This window comes from Bos mutus, chromosome 4 (genome assembly GCF_027580195.1).
Source record: "Bos mutus isolate GX-2022 chromosome 4, NWIPB_WYAK_1.1, whole genome shotgun sequence".
In the NCBI taxonomy this organism is placed as follows: domain Eukaryota; kingdom Metazoa; phylum Chordata; class Mammalia; order Artiodactyla; family Bovidae; genus Bos; species Bos mutus.
In genome coordinates, this window is record NC_091620.1 from 113,824,380 (window position 1) to 113,849,105 (window position 24,726).

Sequence of the window (24,726 nt, forward strand, 5' to 3'; positions counted from 1 at the left end):
GAGTGGGACTGTTGGATCATATGGCAATGTTTTTAGTTCTTCAAGGAACCTACAGACTGTTCTCCATAGTGACTGCACCAATTTATTGGGTTGGCCAAAAAGTTCATTTCAATTTTTCCATAAGATGTTATAGAAAAAAACCCAAACGACTTTTTGGCCAATCCAGTACATTCCCTCCAACAGTGCAGGAGGGCAGGAGGGCTCCTTTCTCTCCACATCTTCTCCAGCATTTATTATTTATTTACTTATTATTTGTAGACTTTTAAACTATGGCCATTCTGATCAGTTTTGATTTGCATCTCTCTCATAATTACTGCTGTGGAGCATCTTGTCACGTGCCCATTGGCCATCCATATGTCTTCTTTGGAGGGACACCTATGGTGTTTCTTAAGAGAGAGTCCCTCTACTCGTAGCAGTAATCTGCAGGGTATGATGGAGGAGGTAACGGATGAGGAATACGAGGTGTGGCTGAGGCCACAGCACTGTCACTGACACTGGACTGTGGTTCCAAACCAAAGCTGCGGGACTTTTTGCATTATATTTTTTTTTACAGAAGTGAAGTCTACTGTTAAACACTTTAACAAACGTGGACAGAAATTTCTGTAAAATATGAACACTCATAATTTTAATGAGCCTCTTAGAGTATGTGTGTGTATAGTCCAAAAGGTTTATATAAATCTCAATACATGTGTGTGCATACATATCTATGTACATATGTTCATGCATATGTATATATGTATTATTAAATATAATACATATCTATTTATAATAAATATAATATATAAAGTATATATAATTTATAAAAAATGAATGGAAAATCTGGACTAATCATGTCCATATTTGTCTATGACAGAAAAGGTCAGATTTCACAATCCACACTGCCCCAGTTTCTGCAGTGGGTAGGATGGACCCTGAAGGCAGGCAAGAACAGGTAAGAAGGGTACACTGCCTCTTGTGCATGGACCGCTTCTGCTCTGCACACAAATTCTGTGTTCATAAAGGGCCCATTTTCTACAATGACATCCTTCTTTTCTCACCAATCAGAATCACACAGCAAATCCTCACGCAGGGGACACTGCTCTCTTAGCCAACCATGGAGTCAAGAAACCAAGTCACAGCCCCAGTTCAGTCTGGCCAGATGCCCCCAGAGTGCCACCCTACCTCCCCTCAAGTCACTCCATGCATCATTGTCCTAGCCCAGAGCCATGCAAGGTGCAGCCTGGCAGGGCAGCACTGGGCTGACGGTACCTCGGCAGCTCAGAGAAGGCTCCGATTTCGTTTTGGTCAGAAGAACTGGAAAAGGCAGGCAACAGAGAGTGAAGGCAGGCTTCTCAACCCACAGCAGCACTTGACAAGGCCTGCAGCTATCCGTGCCCCAAAGGAAAAGGCCAAATGCAAAGCAGGCCTTTTCAGGCAGGCCCACATCACTGACCTTGATCCCCTATAATCCTGCCACTGTCTGGCTGTTAAACACCATCCTGGAAGCAGGTGGCAGCAAAGCCTCTGTTTTCTCCAGTTGCCACCACTAGGATTTCCAGGGCAGAGCAGGCCTTGCCTGGGACACATCTCCTGCCTGCGGCCTTCACCCTTCCCCAGGCAGCTGCTGGCTGGGAGGTGGTGAAACCCCAGAGGAGCAAAGGAAAGGGCTTCTCATGGAGAGGAATGTTCTCTTCTCTACTCAGATACCTGACTGCCAGGAGGATGGGAGGGAAGCATATGGCAGGGATGCTAATCAAATATTTCACAGCCCACAGGACACACTATGGTGCAGACGAACGAGATGTTGGCCCCAGGAGCAGCACACCCCCAAAGCCAGGTGATGCTCCTTTATTTTCTGGGAAGGCTGCCAGGGTCGTAGGGCGAGGGTCCCTGGGAGGGTGCCCGAGGCAGAGAAGAGGGAGATTTGGGGCCGGGGCAGCTATTTCTCCTGGTACAGCAGTGTGTCCTATCCCACGTGGGTATCAGAAGAGGGAGCTTGGGACTTGGGGGAGTTTCCCCTCTTGCTGCCTCACACACGTTCCCAGAAGACCACAGTCTCACTGGGCCCACTCCTTAATGCAGAGATTGGTTTTATATGCTTTTCCCAGGTATTACGTTCTACATCTCCCAAGATGGGCTTCCCTGGTGGCTCAGATGGTAAAGAACCTGCTTACAATATAGGAGATCTAGGTTTGATCCCTGGGTTGGGAGGATCCACTAGAGAAGGGAACGGCTACCCACTCCAATATTTTTGCCTGGAAAATTCCACGGACAGAGGAGCCTGAAGGGCTACAGTCCATGGGGTTGCAGAGTTGGACACGCCTGAAGTGACTGAGTGAGAAGGAATTTCGCGACTGGTCTCGACCACGAGCTATGTTTGAGACCTGGGAGTACTTAATGACAACTGAAAAGGAAGTCCAGGAGAAGGTGGTTCACCTCCTGTGGTTTCTGAGAAGTTCTTTCAGAGCAAAATCCCTAGTGTTCTCATTTTTCCCCTTTACATATTTCATGGAAGCTCACAGGAGACAAGCGGTAATGGGTATGCTCACTACTGGAGGAAATGGAGAAGGAAGAATACTGGAGAAGCTACTCCAGAAGCCACTCCTGGAGAATCCCATGGACAGAGGAGCCTTCTGAGCCACAGGCCATAGGGTCGCAAAGAGTCGGACACGACCAAAGCGACTGAGCACGCACTACTTGGGGGAAGACGTATAATTACAATCTGTGTATTTTACTTTCCACCCACTCCCGCTCTGGTTTGGACACAATTGGAGATGCCTGCAAACGTGCGTCCCCATCGCTCTGCATAAGGGCACACAGGCAGAGTCAGTGGCACCGCATCAAAGACCCAAGGTGGCCTCACCTCTCTTGTTGTCCCAGGCATACAACTCCTTTATCCCCAGCTCGTTCAGGGACTTGGAAAGCTCCAGCTCCTCACCAGCCACATTGTCCCTGAGGAGTACCACGTGCTCTGGGCTGACCTCACACTTGGCGCAGATGACCGGGAGGATGCTCTGCAGGGGCACCTCGGGGCTCACACGCACCACCGCCTTCTGCGTGCGCAGGTAATTCACCACTAGGCGCACCGTTTTCTGGAAAACACAGCAGGCAGAATTCCATAAGCACATCTTCCCACAGCTCTGTTTACACTACAATGGAGCAGGGCAATATGTCCTTTGGACCAAGTTCTTCCAAAAGTCACTGGTTGTGGGGGGAAACAGCAGATTGAATAGGGAACGGTAAATGTCTAGAACAATAAATTGACCTTCCCGTCTCTTTTCTAATGAACAAACTGTTAGTGAGAGGGGGAAATGGTCAGCAGCGAGGACCCCAATTTGGAATCTAACACATACGTTGTCTTTCAAGGATTCTAAACAGACCTGAGCACAAGGCACTAATATATTCTCTAGAGGGAAATACTTTGGATCTATGGTGAACAATCCAAGATAAGGAAAGAAACATCACAAAACATCAAATTTTTGTTAAAGAAGCTAAAATGCCCAGATAAATATATTCATATCTAGTATCATGTTGATACATGAATTAATATTCATATATAGAGAGTACACACATACATTTAAGCTAGACAAATATATAGGCTCAGATGGTAAAGAATCTGCCTACAATGCAGGAGACCTGGGTTTGACCCTGGGTTGGGAAGATCCTCTGGAGAAAGGAATACCTACCCACTCTAGTATTCTTGCCTGGAGAATTCCATGGCCAGAGAAACCTGGAGTGTTACAGTCTATGGGGTTGCAATATCAAGTTTTCATTTAAGAAGCTAAAATATTCACATAAATATATTCATATATATTATAATGTTAATATATAAATCAATTTTCATAAATACGCACTGTACACATATATTTAAGCTAGAAAAATAGAGACATGTAAATATAATAGGCATATAATAATATTGATAGATATTATAATCAGAAAGAAAAAAATCAATTTGATTAAAGCTGATCATAAACATCTACAGATCGAGTGGCCCATCAAAGCTGTAGTAGGCTGAGGTTCATGCAGTCAGCTTCTGTTTGGTCTTTACTGGTCACCACATTGTTCTAAGATCCTGAGGAGTACCGACTGAATGACATAGGTCACTCCCTTCCAATCTGAGGCCAGGGTTTAACGAATTTTAGAAGGAAAGATGGAACCATGAATCTTTTCCATGCTTCTCAACTTGAACTCCTATATAACCCCGGGCTCACCTGCCCCTGGAATTTGCAGCTAGGGTTCAGGAAGGTAAGAAAAGCCACAGAATATAAAAGGAATTTCCTTGGACATTGATTTTAATTGAAGAATTAGGGGAAACTCAGAAGATGCGTGTGTGTGCGTACCTGCTCAATTGTGTCCAACTCTGCAACCCCATGGACTGTAGCCCACCAGGCTCCTCTGTCAGTGGAATTTTCCAGGCAAGAATACTGGAGCGGGTTGCCATTTCCTTCTCTGGGGGATCTTCCCCACCCAAGGATTGAGTCTGAGTCTCCTGTGTCTCCTGCATTGGCAGGTAGATTCTTTGCCACTGAGCCACCTAGATATGGCACCAATTAAAAGTTATTAATTATCTAAACCTAGAGGACATCGGAGAAGGCAATGGCACCCCACTCCAGTGCTCTTGCCTGGAAAATCCCATGGACAGAGGAGCCTGGTATGCTGCAGTCCATGGGGTTGCTAGGAGTCGGACACGACTGAGCGACTTCACTTTCACTTTTCACTTTCATGCATTGGAGAAGGAAATGGCAACCCACTCCAGTGTTCTTGCCTGGAGAATCCCAGGGACGGGAGAGCCTGGTGGGTTGCCGTCTATGGGGTCGCACAGAGTCAGACACAACTGAAGTGACTTAGCAGCAGCAGCAGCAGTAGAGGACATGACCTGTTAGCCAAAGTATCGTGTTTAAAAATAAGGAAATTTAGGAGATAGTTTAATAATCTAAAAGAATGAAATAGCATTGCTTTTCATTGGAGATAAGGATAAAAGCCTTATTAAAAAGTACCGTAAGCAGATAAAGTTATTTTTAATCAATATGCAAAAGCCTGAAACCTATGCATAAAATATTCTCCAAGGACAAGGAGTAAGTATTTCTAACATCAATTTTTCAAATGGGAATCCCCTTCTATTTCATTTCTCAGAGAAGATCTTGGAATCTTCTACATATTCCAATCTCTGCCATGGACAGGAAGGCCTCCAGAACTCTACTGGAACTTTTAGGACTAGTCCAGTAGGGTAGTCATTGGCTATTTGTGTTATTTCAATTAAATTTAAGAAATGCAAAGTTCAGTTTTTCAATCACACTAGCTGCATTTCATATGCTCAGCAGCTATGTGTAATCGGGGGCTGTTGGCTTACAGGGAGCAGAGTTATAGACCATTTCTATCTTTGCAGAAAGCCCCTGATTAAAAGATGGAAAGAAAGCTTTCCATCTTTGCAGAAAGCGTTGATGCATGACTCTGCTCTAGAGTGGGTCCTTTTTTTGACATCTAAAGGAGCAGTGTTACACAATGCGCATTATTCAAAGCTGTGAACTTAGGTCTCCTAAAACTCAGTTTAGGGCCTAACTTTGCCTACCATGAAAGTGGAAACCTCAACCATGGCATGTGTAATTTAGACAGGAGAGACCCCAGTGGCCCCCTCTGCTACACCTGCAGTACCCTGGCTCCCAGGGAACTGCACACATCCTTATATGACACACGGACTCCCATGCTACTGACCTCAGGCACCTTAGGGGGATCAGGCTTAACTTTCGCTTCAGGAACTTTTTCTTTCAGAAATACGGTGTGCACATTCAAGGTCCCAACTAAAGTATTTGGCTTAAAATTCAAAGGCTGTTGGGTTTCTGAAGACCGGATCTCCAGGGCATGGTTGGAGGGATTCAGGTGGTTCTGAAGGCAAAGTTCAACCAGTAGGTCCATCATCGCATGGCTGGAAGAGAGAAACAAACCATGGTCAGGGGGAATGTTTGCACTCTCCCTTCTGCTGGTTGAGAGAGGTCAGGACTAATGCACCAGCGGGTAGAGGAGCAAACTGGTCATCCTTATGAAGAAAGAAAACAGCCGCTGGTTATTTCCTCATTCATGACTCTACAGAGATATCTTAATACATTCAACACTAAGAAACCACAGTACTGAAAACACCATCAAAATAAGAACAGCTGGGAAAATAGTTGCATTTCTAGGCAAGCTCATGAGTATGTTGACCTCAATCCTGTAAGATCAGCACAGATAATATTAACTTCTGGGCACAAGATATAAAATTTTCATTCTTTGCAAATATAGTGTATCTTAAACAGCAAAATTTTAAGTTGAAGGTGACAATGGCTTTCTTTATAGCTAGAAACTATGCTTTTTAAAGACAAAGAAAATGAAAATTACGTTATTGAAATGTCAAAAACTTTTATGTCTCCTACCACAGATCATTATTTACTAAGGGAGCTAAAAAAGAGTGGATTGTCCCAAAGAATGGAAAATTTCATTTCCATCATTCATATTAAGCTGGCAGAATGCTTTTATATTTCAAGCTGACCTCTCTTTTCCTACACATTTCCTGAGCAGTGGGGCATAATCCCCTGACAAAAGTGTAGGTCTTGTCTTCTGATCTATTTCTTAACCAGGATTTGGCATAGCAATTATTTCAGGTCATAGTGGAGCTTTCCAGGTGTCTGGCACACAGGGTGTGCAGACTGGGGACTCGCGTACACCTGTGAACGCACAGGCTGGCCACCATCTGGTCGTCACGCACCATGAGGGCTATGGCGCTGAACGCTGACACCACAGGCAAAGCTTCAAGGCACCCCATTTCCCATTCACTCACCAAAAATATCAATAATGTTCTTGCTGACACGAAACATCTAACAGCCATCTCCATGACAACACTTACTCCCAGCTACTATTCAGGAGGTAGTTAGGTGACAGCCTATGTTCTAGCCAGGAGACCCTGGAGTCACACCTAGGAGACTCAGCGCCCCTGGCTCCCAGGACTCTGAAAGGGCACTTGGTGGGGCCAGGGCAGCACTGACCCTCACAAGGGCCATGAAGGTGGGCATGCTGGCTAATGATGCTGTCAGCTGGGATTCCCTTAGCCTCGGAAAAAAAAATCATCATTTTCTCATAAGCTTAATACATCAAAACAGGAAGCGACATCACCAAAGACTTCAAGACACTGAAGTCCATGAAAAAGAGACTTCCACTGAAAAGTCAGCATAGAAAAGAGAGTTCTAAGGATGCTATAATAATGACCTATTATTGTTGCCATATTCTCTGCAGATGGCACTGCTCCCTCTCATTCTCGTCATCCTGGCGGCTGGGGACCACTCTCCCCTGGCTTCCATGAGGGATGTGGAGGCAGGGTTGGCACCCTGGTCCCATAAGATGCCGACTGTCACTTCACCTCTCTAAGCTACACCCACAGTCGGCTGTGATGCCGTGCTTAGTTGCTCAGTCGAGTCCGACTCTTTGCAACCCATGGCCTGTAGCCTGCCAGGCTTCTCTGTCCATGGAATTCTTCAGGCAAGAATACTGGATTAGGTAGCCATTCCCTTCTTCAGGGCATCTTCCTGACCCAGGGATCGAACCCAGGTCTCCAGCACTGCAGGCTGATTCTTTACCATCCGAGTCACCAGGAAAGCCCACATCCATGGTCTACGCCACCAAATAAACCAATATGGGCAAATTCTCAAACAAAAGGTTGAATTAATCTTAGATGATAAGCCACAAAGAATACCAAAGTGACTAATGTAACCTTCTGTTCTTCGAATCCACTAATTGGTAACATGTCTGAAAGATCAAATTTGTCCTGAAAGGGTGCAGAGCCTCTCTGGGGCTTTTCCATCACAGAATGAACTCTTCTAGTACTAGCAGAATCTGGGATGTATCCTGGCATGTGCTAGCAGGAGAGTGGTGTAGTATTCGGTTCTGTCTGGATAAAGAGTTGGGTGCCCCCATCTCTACCAGTGGACTGGCTCTCCTCTACTGATCCTGGTCCTGATCAGTGGGTCAGGACCCACCCAGCTGCTCTTGCTCTTCTGTCATCCTTGATGACAAAGCTGCAGGGGTGTTGTGAACACTTTAGGGTGGAAGCAATTCTCAACAAAACGCCTGTGGGGGAGGGGAGGGGAGGGATTCCCAAGCAGAAAATTTTATGTGCTGGAGATCTGTTTCCTCAAATTTATCATTCAATTTGGTGAAGGGGGAAGCAAAAAAAAAAAAAAAAAACCATAATAATAAGATTCAGCACCATCACACCCTGTCCATGGCATGTGCTGAAATTGGGAGCACAGGGCCCATTACTGACTCAACTGGACCAGCCAAGGGTCACAGCGTTGCTTCCGAGGGCTGGGACTCAGGCCAGGCCAGAGGGTTTTTGCAGGAAAGTGGGGAGGTTTGGGGTGCGAGAGGCGCTCAGACGTGGGAGATCCCTCTGGCCTGCAGGCCTCTTCCTGTGGCTCTCGGACAGACATGGCAGCCTAATGCAGACTGATCTGGGTCGCGTTTAAGGAGCTGGATACACAGTACAGGGGTGAACACAAGCACACGGGTCCAAAAGCATCAGTTCCTCTCTTGTTTCCTGGAGGGCCTCCCACTCAGGTGATTCCTCCCCAGGCTCATGTAAAGCGTGATCTGAGTTACCACTTTCTACCCCACGCTTTTCTGGACAGTGTCCTCAGAAAACGGGGTGGCTGTTGTGCACCGTGAAAGTGGCTGTCAACTGGCATTTAAAGCCCCCAAGCTCCAAACGGCTAGCCAGGACTTTCAGGGTCTCTGGTGCTCCTGGAGAAAGACTCCGGGAAGGAAGAGGGCACCGCAGCACCCAGCAACTAGGGGTGCATTCTGGTTGGGTTCCAATCATGAAAACTTGTGTTTTTCTTAACCGCAACCTCAATGTCACTAACCTCTCTCTTGGAGGTCACGTGCCGTGAGAATCTAAAGCTTCCTGAGTCCAGGTCACATGGGGGCAGGCTGCTTTCTGTTTCTCACTCAGTAGTTGGCTCAACCAGCCCGCTGGGGGCCCTGGGACACAGCCCAGCAATCTTTAAAGTTCCCTGTCAGTGTTTGTTTTTTAAAGGGCATGTGATCTGGGGGAGAATGGATACATGTATATGTATGACTGAGTCCCTTTACTGCCCACCTGAAACTATCACCACATTGTTAACTGGCTATACTTCTTTAAAAAAATACTTGTGAAGTTTGCATGCTACCTTTAACGCACAAACTATTGTTTCCTACATGTAAGTTACATTTATGCTCTGATGCACCAGCTTTCTCTTGACCTGCCCAGCACTGGAGTGGAACTGTGTGCTCCCAGTGGCACATGTAATCTTGTTAGTGGCACGTGGAGCCACAGGATGGCCAGGCCAGGAGACTCCTGGAACCTGGCTGGCCCTTGAGTCCAGGTCCACTCATCTTCCCTTCTCAATCCAGGTTCCAGCAACACTAAACTTTCCCCTTCTTACACAAACTAGTCCTTTTGCAAATGCTATTTATTTCCTTCTGTTTGCTGGGATGTCCTCTTCCCAGTGTTTCATGAAGCTAAGAGTTCAATAATGAATAAACGGTCATTTTCATTTTTTCAGTCTGTTTGGATCCCAGTCTGTTCAGTCTCCTACAAAAGGAGACTATCTCCTAGGATGATTGGTTTAGCACCAAATCCAAAACAGTAACAGCATCTTCTGTGAAAGATTAAATAATGGGTTCATTAAAGAATATCCCCACCTTTTCTCAGGGTAAGCATGGAGTTGAGAGTTTATGATCAGCCCCCCAGGCTATTTCCTTGTAGGAAAGATTCTCATAAAGAAACTTAGTAGTAATTGGAAACTCTTGAGGACATTCTGCATCAACAGAAAGATTGTGCTTTTTTTTTAACTTCTCTTAGATTTAGCTCAAACAAGCAATGACTTAATAAGGCAGAAACATTTGGGAGGTAGTCACTAAAAATGGTGAATTAGGACCAGTATAATCAAATGTATTATATATTCAATAAGATTCACCTCCCGTTAATGTCACATAAGGGTTTATATCCCAGGAATTTTCTCCAGGAGGATTTTTAAGGCAATGAAGTTACTCTGTATCATACTATAATTGTGGACACATCATGATACATTTGTCCAGACCCACAGAATGTACAGCATGGAGCGTGAACGCTGGTGTAAACTGTGGACTTCAGGGGAAACGATGTGTATGCTGGTTCATCAGATAGAAGAGATGCACCATTCTGGTGAGAGATGTGACGGCAGGGGAAGTCGGGTATATACAGGGGTACGTGAGAAATATCACTGCCTTCCTCCCAATTTTGCTGTGAACTTAAAACTGCTCTGAAAAATAAAGTCTTTTTAAAAAAGCATATTCTTTAAGTAAAAATGTAAATCAAACTAAACCAAACCTGACTGTTAGCCTGTTATATAGAAAATGTTCCTCTGGCAGAGTCCCCTGTGCCAAAACTGCCCTTCCCAGCTTCATCCCTTCATGTCCTGGTGCTGAAGAGAAGCCAGCTCCCTTCCTTTCTCTGTGCGGGGCATGGCCCGCGCCTTGACGGGCAAGTCAAGGAGGGAAGACCAGCGCTGGCTCGATCCCCTTCCCCTTCACCTGGGCGCAGGTGAGCTCTCTCCAGAAGAGGCACTGAGGACCATACCTATTCCACGGGAGTCTTGTGCTGTTGACAAGGCCTGGGACCTGCAGGCCTGGGACAATGCCGAGTTGTAAACTCGGTTATTACAAAAGGGGTCTGACAGCCCGCAGCAGCAGAATCGCAGCTCTGAGCACCGAGAGAGGTTTTCTGTGCTCTGAGAAGAGAATGCTGCCTTCTCCTGTCCCAGGCCCCTGGGGCATGCATGCCAACTGGACAGGAGTTAACAGACCACATCAGGATGACGCAGCCCTGACATGTGAACGCTTGACACCATTTATGAAACACCCTTTTTGCCTAAGGGCACTGTCCCTTCCAAGACCTTCTCTTTACTTGTCCTCCGGTTAGAGTGATGGGACCAGCATTCTCCTAGCAGGGACCCTGAGCAGTGCTGACAGCACCCTTCCTAAAAGAGTACCTACCAGAGCATCTTCCTTAAGAAAGTTCCAGAACACCCGTTCCCATGTCTCACCTAAGAACAGACTGGGACCTCTGTTTTTAAATCCAACCCATGGTGGATTCATGTTGATGTATGGCAAAACCAATACAATATTGTAAAGAAATTAGCCTCTAATTAAAATAAATAAATTTAAATTAAAAAAAATAAATCCAAGGGAAACTTTAAAAAAAGACGAAGAAAAATCACTGCCATATGCAGAATATACCAGACTCATGTACTAATGTGCTTTCCTTGTGAAAATCTTCCATGCTTGGGAATAGTGTGGTTAAGGTACTAACTGCAAATTATAAATAACTTGCTTATCCTGCAAAAAGGTGGGCATGTTCTCTGATAAAATGAAGAGAGAAATCACACTGATAAATAGCTAGGTGATCTGGTTTCAGCGAGGGTCAGGATGTGACTTTGGCCCACTCTTATATTATTAAAGAGCAGGAAACATAAACCCAATTCCTGCAGCAAGAAGCTGCCGCGTCAGCAAGTTACAAGCTGCTCAAGGAGCCCACAGGCTGCTGCAAGAAACCTGGGGAAGGGATAAGTATCTACTACTCTGAAAAGAGGAATCTATTTTAATACTTAATCTCTATGGCTGAACCTGCTCTCATAGCTGCATTGCAAAATGGCACCGTGATAACTTCTACTTTGGAAGAAAATGAAAACTAAAGATAAAACTGGAGGAATATGTTCAGTTTGAAAACATTTTTCAAAATAATGTTTTTAGTTTTCAAGCAGATATTCTGTCTCTCCTTGTGCATTTATAAAACCAGACCTGTGTGTAATGTAAGATAGGATCTGCGGGTCCATTTTCTTAAAAAAAAAAAAAAATGTAACTAGACTGATGGAAATCATGGTTTCACACATGTACACTTATTCACAAACTCAATAACTCGTACACATTCAATGTGGCAGCTTTTATAGGTTAATCATACTTCAATACAGTGATTTGCTAAAACATAACTAGAAATTGAGCCCAAATATTAATATAATAATAGTGAGTAAACCGTAATACATTCATTGATAAAATTAAGTTCAGTTCAGTTGCTCAGTTGTGTCCGACTCTTTGGGACCCCCTGGACTGCAGCATACCAGGCCTCCCTGACCATCACCAACTCCCAGAGTTTACTCAAACTCATGTCCATTGAGTCGGTGATGGCATCCAACCATCTCATCCTCTGTCATCCCCTTCTCCTCCCGCATTCAATCTTTCCCAGCATCAGGGTCTTTTCAAATGAATCAGTTTTTTGCATCAGGTGGCCAAAATATTGAAGTTTCATCTTCAACATCAGTCCTTCCAATGAATATTCAGGACTGATTTCTTTTAGGATGGATTGGTTGTATCTCCTTGCAGCCCAAGAGACTCACAAGAGTCTTCTCCAACACCACAGTTCAAAAGCATCAATTCTTTGGCACTCAGCTTTCTATGCTTCAACTCTCACATCCATACATGACCACTGGAAAAACCATAGCCTTGACTAGATGGATCTTTGTTGGCAAAGTAATGTCTCTGCTTTTTAATATGGTACCTAGATTGGTCATAACTTTCCTTCCAAGGAGAAAGTGTCTTTTAATTTCATGGCTGCAGTCACCACCTGCAGTGATTTTGGAGCCCCAAAAAAGAAAGTCTATCACTGTTTCTACTGTTTCCCCATCTATTTGCCATGAAGTGATGGAACCAGATACCATGATCTTAGTTTTCTGAATGTTGAGCTTTAAACCAGCTTTTTCAATCTCCTCTTTCACTTTCATCAAGAGGCTCTTTAGCTCTTCTTTGCTTTCTGCCATAAGGGTGGTGTTATCTGCATATCTGAGGTTATTGATATTTCTCCTGGCAATCCTGATTCCAGCTTGTGCTTCCTCCAGCCCAGAGTTTCTCATGATGTACTCTGCATAGAAGTTAAATAAGCAGGGTGACAATATACAGCCTTGACATACTCCTTTCCTTATTTGGAACCAGTGTGCTGTTCCATGTCCAGTTCTAACTGTTGCTTCCTGACCTGCATATAGGTTTCTCAAAAGGCAGGTCAGGTGGTCTGGTATTCCCATCTCTTTCAGAATTTTCCACAGTTTGTTGTGATCCACACAGTCAAAGGCTTTGGCATAGTCAATAAAGCAGAAATAGATGTTTTTCTGGAACTCTCTTGCTTTTTCTATAATCTAACGGATCTTGGCAACTTGATCTCTGTTTCCTCTGCCTTTTCTAAAATCAACTTGAACATCTGAAAGTTCACGGTTCATGTACTGCTGAAGCCTGGCTCACATGCACCTAACCCTATGATAATATGGCCTGCTTCCCAAGTTTCAGTGAGAAAAGTCCACTTAGGACAGAGGTCACTCTGTAAAAGAAGAAACACAGACACTCCAGAAACCTGTGCATTTCTGGCATGACCCTACCCACAGGAACTCTTCCCTTCTATGGATGCTGGGCCACAGGAATCCAATGTGGGTCTTAACTTCTGGCTCCGGGGCCCTTCTGCTGGGAGGCAGCCACAAGGAGGGCCCCGCAGAGGACCATGTCCTAGTGTTCCCCAATAGTATCACTTTGAAAAGCTGTTTTGCATCACCTCCTAGAGGTAAAGACGTTGTATCCTAGGAAAATATTAAGGCCAGGAGCAATGTTCCTCAAATTTTTGTGTACACGGTGCATAAAATAATTTTAAAAACCTGTGAACCCCTTTGCTCCAGTAAATCATTACCTGAAATTTCCTTTATAAAACTAAAGCAGTTGCAAAGGATGCAATTTTAAGTAGAATCAGAATATTTTAACATAAAACTGTTATATCACTCTTTTCAATGTATCGATGAGAATAAAAACACCCAGAGTGATGTGGTTATCCATTATCCATTTTTAAAATTCTCAGAAAACGATTTTTGAAGATTTAAATATTTTACATAATTTCTTACCTCCCTTGGTCTCCTAGAAATGCAAGTCCCATTCACTCTTGTTTCAGAATCATACAAAAATATTTTTGTGCTTGAATGTCTTTATAATTGATCACTCTATAATATTCTACATAATAAAGTGTATAAACATTTAGATGGAATTGTTTCCTGTGACTTTGTTAAATTTTTAAATTACAGATTGAGCTAATAACAGTAGTACAAAAATGATTAAACAATGTGATTATGATCCATTTTGATAAATATCAAACATCATATCAGAATTCTATTAGCATTGCTCAGTCGCTTCAGTTGTGTCCAACTCTGTGCGACCCCACAGACAGCAGCCCACAAGGCTCCCCCATCCCTGGGATTCTCCAGGCAAGAACACTGGAGTGGGTTGCCATTTCCTTCTCCAGGAAGATTAGCATTAAAAACTATTAGCATTAAAAACTATTAAAATTCTATTAGTATCAATACTCTGGAACATTATAAATGCTTTCATTGTATCTTTTACAGCTGAGAAGGGATGGGAAACAAGTCAGTCTGTGACCTTGGCTACAGGCACTTTGATAGGGAGATCAGGTCTAACCCTAAACCTAATCCTACTGCTGCCGCTGCTGCTAAGTCACTTCAGTCGTGTCCAACTCTGTGCAATCCCATAGATGGCAGCCCACGAGGCACCCCCGTCCCTGGGATTCTCCAGGCAAGAACACTGGAGTGGGTTGCCATTTCCTTCTCCAATGCATGAAAGTGAAAAGTGAAAGTGAAGTTGCTGAGTCTTGTCCGACTCTTAGCGACCCCGTGGATTGCGGCCCACCAGGCTCCTGCATCTATGGGATTTTCCAGGCAAGAGTGCTGGAGTGGGGTGCCATTGCCTTCTCCAACCCTAACCCTAGCCATAACCCTAATTTAGCTTGAGTGGTGGGTGTGACCTTGGCTACAGGCACCTTGACAGGCAGATCAGCTCTCAGTAAGGATTCAGGTGGAAATCGAGGGTTTGGAAATTGATTCCCGTCAATGTCAACTCCATGCGTCCGGCTGTATCCCTTCATGTAAGCTTGTACTGTTTTCATCTGGAACGTTGCTAAGTGGTTGCAGTCACACCTCTGACAGTCAGTCTGTAAGTGGATCTGAGGATGGTCCCTCAGGGGTTGTCCCCAGCTGTGCTGTGTCAGGGCCTGCGGGGCTGGCCCTGCCCCAGGTGGCAGTCACCTACCTGGAGTCGGCTTGTAGGCCTGAGACCGCCCTCCTCTCTGAGCCCACCTCCAACAGGAGTGAGCTGTGCAGCCCCCAGGATCAGGGTGAGTGTGCTGAGCTTGCTGGCACCCAGCCGGGAGGGTGAGACCCTGCAGGTTGTTCCTAGGCCCAGATTTACACCCCGAGGCCTTGCACACTGCACTATGGCACCTCCCCCCACTGGCCCTGGCCGGGCCCTCACCTCCCGTTGACCACACTTCTCTTCTCCAGCCCGCTGGGCAGCACGACGGTCATGGCCACCACCCCGTCGTCCAGCGAATGCTTTCTGCTGAGCTGGTTCTGTGGGGGCCCGGGGGATGCTCTGCGAGGAGATCTCTGTCCGCTGTGCAAGTTGGGGGTGGCAGGCTTCCCAGGAGGCGGGGGAGCGCGAGCCTTCATCTTCCTCCTGGAAAGGCGGCAAGAGGAAGGATGAGTTAGGTGGCAGCTTCCGACCTGAAGTCAACAAAGCTGTTGACAGCCAGCAGTTTCTAAGGACCCTTCCTCCTCATTGTTCATTCTTGCAATTATTTAGGGCCTTCTGGGTCACAGGAACTTTTAAAAATCAGTATATTACAACAAGGACCTACTGTAGAGCACAGGGAACTGTGTTCAATATCTTGTAATAACCTAAAGCCAAAATAATCTGAAAAAGAAAACATGTGTGTATGTATAACTTAATCACTTTGCTGGGCACCTGAAACATTGTAAATCAAATATACTTCAATAAAAAAATCAATATATTGCCACTCTTCAACACTAAGAGAAAATGGACAACTAAGCAGAGTGGAGAGCACGTTTTTATAATTGAAGTAGAGTTGGTTTACAGTGCTGTGTTAATTTCAGCTGTACCAGCAAAGCGAGGCTCAGTCATACATTGAATGCATTCGTTTTCGTCTTCTTTTTCATTATTCAACAGGAATTTGAATATAGTTCCGTGTTACACAATAGTTATCCATTCTACACATAAAAGCTTACATATCTGCTAGTACTGACCACCCACTCCATCCTTCCCCCTTCCTCCTCCCCCTTGGCAGATACCAGTCTGTTCCCTATGGAGAATTCATTTTGAAAGTACATATTCCTGGAAAGAAACAGCCTAAAGTGTGTTCCCCTCTTGGGATGGGTTGGTGTGGAAGAATCTGTTTGGACCAGTCCTTTCTGAACCATTGAGTGGGTCACAAATTCCAGCTAATTAAGGGGGCTTCCCAGCTGGTCTATGTCACTCTAGCTGAAATCGCTGACCCAGCTCTGGATCCATGATTAGCTGAAGATCTGGAATCTATGAGTCCGTGATACTGAGAATGTGATGGGACTACGTTAAGATGAACGAAATTATCCAGAAAATCCACCAGACTGACACCCACAGGCACGGGCACTGTGGACAGAGGTGGCAGTTTTGAGGCAGGGGCTTTGATGATGTTTTAACACCCTCATTCTCTGTTGTCCCCTTCTCCTTCTGCCCTCAATCTTTCCCAGCATCAGGGTCTTTTCCAATGAGTCAGTTCTTTGCATCAGGTGGCCAAAGTATTGGAGTTTCAGCTTCAACATCAGTCCTTCCCATGAACACCCAGGGCCTTGTCCCAACCACCTCGCTCTTCTCCCATCTGCCCTCCTCCAGACTCCAGATGGAGGAGCCATGAAGAGGCTATGTGAGCCCTCAGTGATTAACTTCTGCACAGCAATGTGCCGGGGCATTCTGTCTCAAAGCACCAGACATCAGAATTCCATTTCTAGATATTTATCCTAAAGAAACATTCCCACAAGAATGCATTGTGGGAGGTTCAAAGATGCTCAGTACAATTTACAAAGGCAAACAAATATAAGATATTCTAACCGCAGGTCAAAAAGAGGGAATTCCAATAAATGACAGTAAAAAACAATGTTATACTGGTATTGCTTAAATATACTTTACTTTTAATTTTATTTTACATTGGGCTGTAGCTGGTTTATAATGTGCTTCAGGTACAGCCAAGTGTTTCAGTCATACGTACGTATGTTCTTTTTTCATTTTAGGTTATTAAGAAGAACGAACACTGCCATATAACACAGGGAGCCCATCCTGGGGTTCTCTGACAACTAGAGGGTGGGATGGGGCAGAGGCAGGAGGGAGGCTCAAGAGGGAGGGCATATATCTATATCTATATCTATATCTATATCTATTAGTTGTGGCTGATTCATGTTATGTAGCAGAAACCAACAGAACATTGTAAAGCAATTGTGTGTGTGTATCCTCAGTCACTTCAGTTACGTCCGACTCTTTGTGACCCCATGGACTGTAGCCTGCCAGGCTCCTCTGTCCATGAGATTTTCCCAGCAAGAATACTGAAGTGGGTTGCCAGACCCTCCTTCAGGAGATCTTCCTCATCCAGGGATTGAACCCATGTCTCCTGTGTTGCAAGCAGATTCTTTACTGCTGAGCCCCTGGGGAAGCTCACAAAGCAATTATCCTCCAATTAAAAAGAATACTGTCCAAATGACTATACTATCTACAGATTCAATGCAGGCAATCTACATATTTAATGCAATTCTTATCAAATTGCTAGTGGCATTTTCCACAGAACTAGAACAATAAATTTTAAAATTTGTTTGGGGATGCAAAAGACCATGAATAGCCAAAGCAATTTTGAGAAAGATAAACAAGAGCTTGAGGAATCAGGCTTCCTGACTTTAGGCTATACTGCAAAGCTACAATAAACAAAACAGGGGAGGGAGGAGGGAGGAGGGTTCAGGATGGGGAACACAGGTATACCTATGGCAGATTCATTTCGATATTTGGCAAAACTAATACAATATTGTAAAGTTTAAAAATAAAATATAATTAAAAAAATAAATAAACAAAACAATATGGTACTGGCACAAAAACAGAATTCTAGATCAGTGGTACAGGACAGAAAGCCCAGAAATGAACCCACACACCTACAGTCAGTTAATCTACAACTACGGTCAGTTAATCTACAACAAAAAAGGCAAGAATAATCAATGAAGAAAATACAGTCTTTTCAATAAATGGTGCTGGTAAAACTGGAGAAGTTAAGCAAAATACTTTAAACATATAAGTTGATGTTGTAAAATGTTAAATACAGACATTTTAGGAAAACAAACTTCAGAATACTGTTTTGAGAAATACTGTTTATAAGAGAAATAAACATAGCAATAGACCATAAAACAGTCTAGAAAGACAGAGCAAAGATTTAGCAACAATGACATACAGGTGACGGGTACCATGACATTTGTTTTGCTATTTTCATTCCTATGCATTTCCTAATGTTTTCTATAGTATCACTTCTCTATATATTACTTGTAAAATGAAAGAGGTAATCTTAAAATGGGGGAAAACAGCAAGTGGGGTTCAGATGAGGCCTCAAACCATCACCATTCATGCCACTGGTTAACACAAACCTTAGGAGTGACACTTGGGTCTCATCCTCTAACCTGACAAGTAAGTATAAATTAATTCTCTTTTTTCTTATGAAAAAACCTTAGACCTACATCATATTTTTATGCTTTATTCTAATGTATTGCATATTTTTCCCTTTAAACTTACAGAAACAAAGTAGCAAACATATATTGCTCTAGCCTAAGGACTGTGTATAGTTAATTCATTTATTATTCACAATAACACTCCAGGGAGGGACTACCATTCCTGTTTTATAGATATGAAGTACAGGTACATCTTTCTCAGATTACAGACAATTTGGCTTCAGAGCCTGAAAATTTAACCAGTGCATTCTTCAACCACTATCAGGAAGACCAGATATTGGGGCATTTTACAGATGAAAAAGTGAAGGCAGGGAGATAGGCTATATAAAATAGATAAACAGCAAGGATATACTGTGTAGCACAGGGAACTCTACTCAATATGTTGTAATAAGCAAGGAGATCAACCCAATCAATCCTAAAAGAAATCAACCCTGAATATTCATTGGAAAGACTGATGCTGAAGTTGAAGCTCCAGTACTTTGGCCACCTGATGTAAAGAGCCAACTCACTGGAAAAGACCCTGATGCTGGGAAAGATTGAGGGCAGAAGGAGAAGGAAGAAACAGAGGATGAGATGGTTGGATGCTATCATCAACTCAATGGACATGAGTTTGAGCAAACTCCGGGAGATGGTAAGGGACAGGGAAGCCTGGCATGCTGCAGTCCATGGGGTCACAAAGAGTTGGACACAACTGAGCTACTGAGCAACAACAGGAAGGAAAAATTATATACATATATATATATATGTATAACTGAATCACTTTTCACACCTGAAACTAACACAACTATATTTCAATTAAAAAAAAAAAAGAGAGAGAGAGAGAACTGCCTTGAACTCCTTCAAAGAATGCTGTCGAAAAGGAGGCATTTGGTCATTCACCCAACACTGAGATGGGAGCAAAAAAGACAGAAGCAATGTCCACTGCTCCAGGATTCCCCAGATAAATGATGTCCCCACTACCCTGAGTCAGCCCTCCCATCCCCAATTTCACCTCTTGCCACCACCCAACCAAGGCTTCATCACCGAGGTCTACACAAATGCAGTCTCTTTTTCACCCCACTCTCCTGCCACGCCACCCTTCGTTCCACAAACATGTGCTGAGTGTGACCATGGGGACTTTCATCTTTCCTGCCTTGCTCTGCACACAGCACCCGACTGCATGATGACAAAGCTGCCCAGAGAGGCTTCTGTGCTGGATTCTACAGATCCTGCACGCTGTAGTGTGCATGTGTGCGAGTGCACGTGTGTACACATGCAAGTTGGCCAACACTGAAAACACTAGAACGTTTCAGGTGAACAAAATGAATTTCTGACTCTTTTAGAAAAAAAGCAAAAATCAAAGATCTGATTGGGCCCTGAACACCTTCGAACAAAGCCCAGCTGAGTGTGTCCATCTGGACCCCTAGACTTCAGGCTATCACAGACTTGTCCCCTTCAGCTGTCAGGACATCCAAACCACAGCTCGAAAATCAGGGCTCTCCAAGTGTGGCAGGGAGGAAGCCAATTCTGATTTCATGTTGGAAACTGCTTCTTTGACTTGCTTTCCATTGCTTTTATTATTATAATCATACTCAATGCCTTGCCTGGAGGACCCTGCCCCTCTGCTTGACTGTAAACTAAAGTGCCTTTGTTCAACTCCTGGAGAGATGGTTGTCCCTGCCTACCTGCTAATAGGTGGGATTAACACACTCCTTCCAAACGCTGGCCATTCCCTTGGAGATGCTGTGCAAGACTGAGGACCCTTTCACTTGACTTCCCCACTGCCTTTCCCTCTCTATTCTGCCTTTTGACTTTAGTTCCTCATTGCTTCTTTCTCTCTCTATAAAAAAACCTGGCATCCAGACCCTAATAAGATGGTTATTCTGAGGCGCTAGCCTACCACCTTCTCAGTCAGCTGGCTTTCCAAATAAAGTCTCTTCCTGGCCTCATCATCTCATCTCTCAGATTCATCAGCCTGTCGTGGAGCAAGCAGAGCGAGCTTGGATTCAGTAACACACGAACCCTCAGTCCCGACCCCTCTCTGCTCTCCCCCACTCGGTTGGTGATGGGTCTCAGATCTCCGATCCTAGAAGCACGGACATCACTGATGGCTCTGCCTCACCATCTGACTGGTGGTTTTGTTCCTTTGAAGACACAGCTCAAAATCCTGTCTCCCGAGAATCCTCCAGGCGCTCCTGACCTCCAGACACACACGGCTGAGCTCAGGGGTCTCTAGCTGCCTGCAGAAGCACCTGGGAAGTTTAAAATGTGTTCACCTCTCACCGCGAACCAATCAAACCTGAGCCTCTCAGAGCTTGTTTACGTTAACAATCAACATCTCTTGAGAACAGAGGCCCTTGTCTTAACATGAAAATGGCATATGGTTTTACCTGCAAATTTGTATTACTTGGCGAAAGCATCCGATAGAAAAATATACAGTTAATACATATTAATTTGTTCATAACTTTATGAGTCTTTTTATTTCACAGAAATAACATCTGCAGATTTTCAGCAGTGAACATGAAAAAGTTTCACACCAAGAGCAATGCCTGGGGTGCAGGTGGATTTGAGGAACTGACAACAGGCAGGACCCCACAGGGCCTGAGCACAGAATCTTTTCTGTGTCCCCTGCTTCTCGTTTGTAGGGAACAGACCCCAGCCTCCGTGACCGTTCCTGATTTCCAAAGGGCAGATTCAGCCTGCTGCTAATCAGAGAAGGGAGGGAGCGAGGGGATATGGAGACACAGAGGAGCAGCCGATGAACAACATGCAGCTGGGGCAGGTCCCGGCTCTGCATTAGGGGAGACACAGGACAGTATCGTTGAGCTCTGTATGAAACCAAGTTCCCCAACAGATGGAAGATGCTGGCATTCTCCACCCCAGAGAAGACCAGCTGAGGCCAGATTAAGGAAACGAGAGAAGCTCATCAAAAGACCACCTAAGGCCAGATTAAAGGAGTGCACGCCCTGCACACACTCTACGTCTGCAACCTTGCCCTTGAATCATCGCGATAGAGCTCCTCACCAAGTCCTCCTGGGTAGAGACACACAGTTTTGAGGGGCACCGGCCTGCTGTGTCCCCCTTTCCCTGTGCGACTCCGAAGCCAGCAGCCCACCAGGCTCATCTGTCCCTGGGATTCTCCAGGCAAGAATTCTGGAGTGGGTTGCCATTTCCTTCTTCAGTGCATGCATGCATGAATCACTATGCTGTATACCTGAAAGGAGCATGATATTATCAGTCAACTATGCTTCAATAGCAACAGAAAATAAATACAATAAAAATATACTTTGCCTCATCTGATCCTCATACTCTAAAGGATATGATCTCCAGTTCTCATTTTACAGCTGAAGAAACCATGCTCAGATGGGTTCTAAATGCACAGGTATCCCACAGATATTTGGGGAGTGCCTAAATGACTTTTGCAAGGTCACTGATAAAGTGGAAGGGAGCACAGGGTGGTTTCATGTCTGTTTTGTCTGGAGGAGGGGCCTGGCGGCTGCAGGAAGAAGTTCCTGGTAAGAACACTGCCAAGGATCCAGATGATCCTGCAGCCAGTAGGGACCCGGAGGACTTGGGAGAACAGGCGAGGAGTCAGGTGAGAGGGGCAGCATCTGGGCACACATCAGATGGAAAAACAAGGCTGGAGGCGGCAGTGCCAGCCCCAGGTTCACAGCACGGGGGCCGAAGTGGAGGCCAGGTGGGACGGGAGAGGACGCCAGGCAGAAAGGCCGCCAGGGAGGCAGCGGGCTCTGCGGTGGGGGACACTGCTCGGCAACCAGACTCCAGCATGGAGCTCCACACGGGCCAGCAGAGGACTCGCCATTGGAGATGGCCAGAAACAGACTTTCGATGGGTTGAGCTCAAGATGACAATGGCACAACCGGAGCGCAAACGGGCAGAGGAAAGGGGTGACCCAGCTCTGAGGCCACACCAGGAGGCAGCGGAAAAGAGCACCTCTTGGGTCGTTCTGAGTATCCGTCTGGGTCTGGGCTATCTCAGGGGAGTCCCCCCTTCCTGAACCTCAGTTTCCAGGTTGGTAAACTGAAAGCTGGATGGTAGGACCTCCAGTTCTAATAGACCAAATCATAGAAAAATATAGACCCAAACTACCACCATTATATAAAATTAAACTAAGCAGTAGTCAGGGTTAAGATGGCCACATCAAAAAACAAACAACAGAAAAGAAGTGACGGTGAGGATGTGGAGAAATTAAAAGCCCTGTGCACTGTTGGCTGGAATGCACACTGGTGAAGCCACTGTGTAAAACAGTCTGGAGATTCCTCAAAAAATCAAAATTGGAACTAGCACATGACCAAGCAACCCCAGTTCTGGGTATATACCCCAAAATAACTGAAAATAAAGACTTGAAGAGATTATTTGCATACCCATGTTCAGAGCAACATTATTCACAATAACCAAAAGGTGAAAACAACTCAAGAGTCTGTCAACAGATGAATGAATAAATGAATGAAATGTGAATTCATTAATAAATGAATGAAAATGAAAATGTGGCAAATACACATTATGGAATACTATCCAGCCTTTGAAAGGAAGTAAATTCTGACACATGTTAAAAGGTGAATGAATCTTGAGGACATTATGCAAGTGAATAATATGCCAGTCAGAAGGACACAGATGGCATGATTCCACTTATAGAAGGAACACAGGGCAGTCAAGTTCATAGAGATAGAAAATAGAATGGTGGTTACCATGGGGAGAGACGGGCAGTTTTACTTAATGGGTTTACAGAGTTTTTGTTTAACAGAGTTCCAGTTTGGTAGATGGTTCCAGATGAAAAAAAGTTCTGGAGATGATTGGACAACAATGTGAAAGCACTTTACATTCCTGAACTGCATGCTCGCACATGGCCAAACAGTGGTCAATTTCATGTTGTGTGACTGTACCACAATGTAATCATGACCATTACCTCCTAACAAGACCACATCTCATCATAACAAAATGAAGTTTGCATCCTCATCTTTGTGAGTCTTCCTGCCAAGACTCTCTTTCTTGGGCACCCCTCAGTCTCTGCCTCTCGTGTCCCTCTGCCAAAGAGCAGCTTCTCTGGCTGAGCACACTGGAGGGCAAGGCAGAAGATGTAGGACCTGACGCGGTGGGGGCTCACGGGCCCCTTAGAGGAAGGGAAGGAAGGGGAGAAGCTGGATCCACCCACGGGAGGGAGCCCTGCCGGGAGCAGGGGGCTGAGAAGGGGTTAGAGCGATGAGACCTCTCCGCAGCCTCCCTCTTTGAACCCCTGCATCCCAGAAGCAGCACAACGCCTCGGGCTTGTGTGTCCAAGGGAGTGACCATGGGCCAGTTCAATAGCAGGAGCTGCCCAGGCGCACGGACGCCCCAGGCTCCTCCGATCGTAAGCAGCATCTCCCCATAACACAGCACCACCAGCCTTCTCTACCCAGCAGGGGCCCCTGTTCTTCCCACAAGCCTGAGTGACCCTCGCTTGGTCCAGGGAAGCCAAGGTCAGGTCCAGTAGCTGGTTCCTCCCTGGAGAGTCTGTGCAGATGCTGGGCAGTGGGGGCCGCCTGAGTCTACAAGCAGATGGCAGTCAGAGGGCTGAGCTTTTGCCCCAGTCTGAGGACCCTGCTGAAGCCGGGACTCAGGGCCTGGCCCCTCCTGGGTGCCCCCTGGGGGGCTCTTCAGGGCCTGAGTCACTGAGCAAGCAACTTACCTTCCCAGTGCTCCCTCCCAGACAAGCAGCTGGGAGTGCCCAGGCAGGAAGGACTTAGTAAATGAAAAAAAAAAAAATTCTGGCATCTCAAATGTTATCAACCAGAGTTCCAAGCGGTTATATCTTAAAATCATCACACAGTTATTGCCTAAACGTCAGGAGCAGGCCTGCGAGTTCCCACACCAGCGGGATTGCAGTCAGCCGGTTCTTACACTCAGAGCCCTTCAACTTGAAGCAGGAGGCACAGATGCTCCCCCTAAAGCCAGACGATCCTAGATGGTGTGGGCTGTGTGTCTAACACTGTCTGGACTCTGAGTGCAAATCCCAGGGCCCGGTCCAGACAGCTGAGTTAAAACCTAACTCCACAGGCCTCAGCCAGCGCCCAGCCAGGATGGAGGAGCCGGGCAGCAC

General features: G+C 45.3%; 1 protein-coding gene across 1 annotated transcript in view; it reads right to left on the reverse strand.

Annotated features, from left to right (window-relative positions):
* Window positions 1-24,726, reverse strand: part of COBL (cordon-bleu WH2 repeat protein) — a 299,100-nt gene that overhangs the window by 177,899 nt on the left and 96,475 nt on the right. Inside the window, 3 exon segments of the mRNA XM_070369922.1 lie at window positions 2,843-3,071; window positions 5,692-5,902; window positions 15,373-15,576. Of these exon segments, the coding sequence (XP_070226023.1) occupies window positions 2,843-3,071; window positions 5,692-5,902; window positions 15,373-15,576 (644 nt within the window).